The 5,715-nt window shown below is 45.9% G+C and overlaps 1 protein-coding gene across 1 annotated transcript; it reads right to left on the reverse strand.

The window, feature by feature from the left end:
• Positions 1-490: 490 nt before the first annotated feature.
• Wfdc13 (WAP four-disulfide core domain 13) lies at positions 491-4,243 on the reverse strand. Its single transcript, XM_006971065.2, has 4 exons — positions 4,024-4,243; positions 2,506-2,656; positions 1,376-1,447; positions 491-700 (listed from the first exon to the last, which is right to left on the reverse strand). The coding sequence occupies exons 1-3, from the start codon at positions 4,109-4,111 to the stop codon at positions 1,411-1,413; spliced, it is 276 nt and encodes a 91-aa protein (XP_006971127.2). The 5' UTR covers positions 4,112-4,243; the 3' UTR covers positions 491-700; positions 1,376-1,410.
• Between the last annotated feature and the right edge of the window lie 1,472 nt (positions 4,244-5,715).

Consider the following 5,715-nt stretch of genomic DNA (forward strand, 5'->3'; position numbering starts at 1 on the left):
TACCCTAGAGTTAATAGTTCTTCAACTCTGTGTCTCTGACGATTAGGAATTGCCCAACCTAACTACATCAGCAGAGCCAAGCTGGACTGATTCCCAACATTGCACAAAGCGTCTTCCTTTATTCCCATGTCTTTCTGCTGCCACAGCTTTGGATTATCGAAAAGGCTGCTGTGCTGGCTGATGGCCAGGGTTATGCCCCTGCTGTAGCAGGAAGTAAACATGCTGGACTCGGCAGGAGCTGTAAAAGGGCGGACGCAGTGTTCACACACCTGCTGTGTTGTGCTGGCCTTACCTGTTTTCATATAACATTCTCTCTCTATGAGATCAGTGAGAGCACTTGGAGCAGAGGTACCACTATTCTTATTTGGAAACTCTGGGGACATCAGACCGTCAACAGACCATAAACTCTTACACTTAAATTTTAAAAATCCATTTTATTGTTTTATATATATATATATATATACACATATATATACATACATACGTGTGTGTGTGTGTGTGTGTGTGTGTGTGTGTGTGTGTGTGCTTGTACACACATGGGTGCATGTATGTACAGGTGTCTGAGCAGGGCCAGAAGAGGGTATTGGATCCCTTAGAGCTGGAGTTACAGACATTTGTGAGGTACTGAGATCCAAACCCTGGTTTTCAGGATAGAGAAGCAAGCAATCTTAACCACTGAGCCTGTTCTTCAGCACGGATCCTACGTTAAAAAAAAAAAAAAAAAAAGATGCTCTGAACAAGAGCCACCAAATGATAACTATCCTTTCTGTTTTGGTGGTAAAGTGGCAGGGAACTCCATTTTATTTGCCTACTTTTTGTAATCTCAGTGAAATTATAGAGACAACCCCCTCCACCTTTTCAAAGGGCAAACACTTAGAACCTGGGGAGAACAGCAGCAATGTGTACTCTTCTCAACTTCGCAGGGTCTCCTCAGTGACCGTGTCCTTCCACCCATGCAACCTTGCCTTATCCCCACAACATTCTAAGGCACGGATGGCTTCTTTCTCTTTCGCATGAGCAGGTTAATTGTCTCACAGAGGTACAGTGAGTTAACCAAGGACTCATAGAGCATGAAGGGCCCAGTCTGACCTCCTGCCCACGGTGCTTGCTCACTGAAGGCTGGAACAGCCTGAACCTGGCAAAGCCTCAGGTCTGAGTGTCCTGCAGTCCCCTAGGACATGACTCTGCTTCTTTATGTTGTAGACCCCACTCTGCCCCCAGGGAATGAGTTCAAAGACAAACTGGTGAAGTGAATGGAGAACCAGACAATCTGGCCATCAAGAAGGCTGTTCTGGCCTTGTGGGAATACTGGGGATTTGGAGGAAGGCTGGAAGAGGAAGAGGAGGTCTCACACAAGGAACCAGGAGAAGCCTACCCTCATGCAATACACTGGGGAGCATGCCTCGAATGTCAAGCCCGAGGAGGAGTCTTGAATTTCCTGCGTCTCCTGTAGAAGAGAAATATTTTTAGTGTCATTATCATCATTCTTGTCTTAATGATGAGAAAGCTGATTCAGAGAGACGGGGAGGTAATTAATTTGAGATCCCCTGATTTGGAAATGGTAGAGCCAGGACTTAAGTCTAGGTGTTTGACTCCAGATCTACACTATAGCTCTGCGTGGAGTACATGCAGCTGGGCGTTTGCTCAGGGCAGGGAACACAGCAAAGAGCAAGGCATTTGAGCTTTCTCTGAAGGAACTCAGCAGTTGAGTCTCCGCTGTGGGTCACTGAGACTTCATTTGGATCATGTAAGACATGAACAAGTAGAATCTCCCTCTGTTCATGAAAAAAGAAAGAAAGAAAGAAAGAAAGAAAGAAAGAAAGAAAGAAAGAAAGAAAGAAAGAAAGAAAGAAAGAAGAAAAAGAAAAGGAGGAGCTGTCTTATTAAAGGTGACAGACATGCCTGTACAAGATGAGCAGTGGTGTTTCCTTTGCACTCTAGAGTCTTTTCTCTGTCCTAGAACACTTCCCTGTGGAAGACTCAGGGCTGATGCTCATGCCTAGTCAATCAACCCCAGTCCCCCTGGTGCTGACCTCCTGAGCCTGAGAACATGGAGGGACTAAGGACAGTGTCTGCTGAAGGAGGACAAACAAACGGGACAGATTTGCTTTGGGGATTTGGTGCCACATGTATGCCCAGATACATCACTCCAGGCAGATGCTGGGATGAAGGTAGATTCTGGGACAAAGGAGGTCCCAGAATAGAGATAGAGGCAACTGGGAAATGTTGGGGGATAGAGGCAAATGGGGAAAAATAGAGGCAGGGCCAGCGATTCACGGATCTGGTGGTGGAGGGCTTGTAGAATTTGAAGACTCTCTTTTAATTAGGAGTTTTGTGGAAATTATCCTTGGTAAAGAAAGAGACAATGTTGGCAATGTGGTAATGATGACAACAGTAAGATTAAAGGAAAGAGGAAGGAAGAAGCGTCACAGTCATGGGTAAGAGGCTTTGCTGTTGGCTTCTGCCTGCAGCACTGGGGCCAGGGCTGGCAGAGGAGACCCTTACATGTTTGGCGTTGGGTCTTTGTTTGAAGCACAGACTATCCCACAGAAAGCAGAACAGCACTGGAGATTTCCTGGGCACTCCTCTTGCTGTGTACAGAATTTAGTGCAGTTCTCAGGTTCTGATCTGCAGGGTGGAGGTTCCAAGATATACTCTGGAATGGAGAATAGGTTAGCGTGGTCAAAAGAACAGGCAGCAACAACCTCGTCTCCCTTGTGCTCTCTAGAGACAGAAGCAGGTTTTGCCTCTAGCTCCTGTCTTCCTCTGAGTTTTGTCCAGTGAACTAGGGATGAATATCTGACCCAAGAATATTTGGTGGAACTCTGCACTCACTGTACATTCATGATCCCTGCAGATCAGATGTGGAGTCCCCATAGACCCGGGTAGGGTCCATTTCAAGGATATGAACATGTATATGTGTGTGGTAAGCTAAAACAAAACAAGATAAAAGTGATATTGGACATCTGATCCGTGTGAACTTATTGTGTGGTCTTGAGAAAGAGTCTTTTAACTTCTCCTTAATGATTTATCCTAGAGCCAACCAAACATAGGTTGTTTGTGTGGAGGAAGACTAAACAGAAGAGGAGTTGGGTATAACCATGAACCCATCACACTGTGAGTGCTGGGTCAGAGAACTGGGACCCCATTCATGGTTGAGTTCTCAGAGTAGCTTTTTTTGTGATGGGATGGGTGGGAATTTCAGAATGGGAGCCCAAGACTGGCCTTCTCCTTTTCCTCTCAGAGGCTCCGCAAACAGAACTGAGCCTCCACCAAAACATGAGATATCAGTCATATCCTTTCACTGAGCCCCAAGTATAGAAGAATTGCGCACATGATAATAGCTCTCTTCCTACTGTGTATTGGCCCACAATCATTCCTGCCCTTGTCGGGTTAAGCTGGGCAGTAGCAGCCAATGAGACAGACTCGAGTTTATACTGTTCCCTGGATGCTAGTCACTGGTAATTGTGCAGTGCCTCAGGATTTTACAAAACAAAAATAAAACAGACTGCAAGGTTCCTCCTCTCTTCCTCCCCACATATCCTCCAAGGCCAGCGTTATGTAGATTGAACCTTGATTTCTACCTACTTCATTTTCCTGTCTGTCTTGATGCTTGTAAGGTGGGACCAAACATCCATGATGGGACCAGGCACAGCAAAGTTAATCAGAAGAATGAGGCTGACAACATTTATTGTAACTAATATTTAGTGGGAAGTCTCACGGTCTAATAAACTGCCTGGATGTACCAGCTCATTCCTCCTTCCTCCTGTCTCAGGATCGTTATTTATACTACAAGGTAACATTTGAAAAGCCCCCGACCCATTTCTTCGGAGGGCTTGGAGCCATGCAATAAGCATAGAGAGCGGGGCTTCTATCCTAGAGCTGTCTGACTGTAAAGCCTGGGTCCTTCAACGTGGCACTATTCTATTCACTGTGAAATCCTCTAGATGTCTCCCCTGAGACATTCTCTTCTCTACAGGAGTGAGCCCCTTCCCTCCCCTGGAGCCCAAGGCCAGCACCTACTCATAAAGTACTGCTTGAAACTCCCAGACACCAGCTGTGGTGCTAGGCTGAACACCAGCAGGAACTGGAAAGGTGACCCAGGTGTCATGGTGCTGGAAGGATAGGTGGGAAATCCTGGCCGAGGATGGTTGGGTTTGCCCGGACTCTGCCTGGAGGAGAGGAGAAGGAAAGAGGCTCCGTGGTGGCTGCCGGGACTGGCCTTTCTCTGCCTGTTACAATCAAGCAGAGCGGCAGAAACCCAACCATCTCCTACACCTCCCAGCCCCGCCCACTACAGGGACAGGCCCTATTCCCCGATTTGCTGTGTCTTCACCCTCTTCATGTAGAACTTAAAAATAAAATCTCTCTCTCTCTCTCCCCTCCCCCCCGCACCCCCCCGTGTGTGTGTGTGTGTGTGTGTGTGTGTGTGTGTGTGTGTGTGTGTGTGTGTGTGGAGAGAGAGAGAGAGAGAGAGAGAGAGAGAGAGAGAGAGAGAGAGAGAGAGAGAGAGAGAGAGAGAGAGACCAGCGTATTGTGTATGTCAGGCACTGATCTACCTCCTTAGTCTTATTACAGTTTTTTGTTTGTTGTTTGTTTGTTGATAATATTTCCCTATAGAGGTCTTGTATGTCCTTATTATGTGTATCCCCTGAGGCTTGAGTTCTTGAGTGGCTGTCTGGATAGTATCTGGATGACTTAGCCATCCAGTTTTGTTTGATGCTAATGGAGAAGAAATGGCTTTTATGTTTTGATCTGTAACTAATTATTATACGGCATTCTCCCACTGCCTATAGTTTTTCTAGTCGGTTCTTCTTGTGACTTGCCTCCTCAAACTCAATACCATTCTTAACTCTCTCAGTGCTGACCAGGACCCCCGTGCACTGCTGGATAGAAACGATGGCGTGTGTTCTCGTATGCTGTCTCATTTGGGCTGGAAACATCTTAAGTTTCCCTGTTTGGCACAGCCTGTTCTAGCTTCCTCACAAGAACCTCTTTTCAGGCTTAGAGAATTATTGCTATTGTTGTTTTTTTTCTACATGAACTAAGAGCGTTACATTCCTACTTCAGTTCATTAGTGTGAATAGAATAACAGCATTCTAGGTTTGTTCATATAAAGCCATTCTTCTGTTTCTCCCACAACATGGTCATTGTGTATCATTATATTTATTCCATCATTTGCTGAAGTTTGAGATTTTATTTTGAAATAGGGTCTCACTGTGTAGCTCTAGCTGCCTTGGAACTCATTGTATAGAACAGGTTAGCTTTGAACTCACAGAGATCCACCTGCCTCTGCCTCCCGAGTGCTAGGACTAAAGGAATGCACCACCACACCAGGCTTCCCTTACACTATTCTTTTTGGGCTTGTAGCAAATCCACACTGACCTTGTAGAATATGCTGACCATCACTCTTTATCTGTTTCCTGGAAGTCTTGTGTACTACAATTAGTTACTTGAATTCACAAACCTTCCTGCCTCCTCTTTTTAGGAGACAGAATCTTGCAATGTACTCAGCTGGCCTTGAGCACGTGATGCTCCTGCCTCTGCCTCTTGTGTGCTGAGATGACAGGTGAGTACCTATCTTACTACCTTTTTTAACTTTGTTGTTTCAATGTAACTGCACACCCTGGAAATGAGTTTCGAGAAGTTGGCCGAACATCCTCCTCTTTCAGCTGTGTTCTCCACTGCATGCTCATACCTAGCTACCCAGCAAGA

This window comes from Peromyscus maniculatus, chromosome 4 (assembly GCF_049852395.1).
Source record: "Peromyscus maniculatus bairdii isolate BWxNUB_F1_BW_parent chromosome 4, HU_Pman_BW_mat_3.1, whole genome shotgun sequence".
Lineage (NCBI taxonomy): Eukaryota > Metazoa > Chordata > Mammalia > Rodentia > Cricetidae > Peromyscus > Peromyscus maniculatus.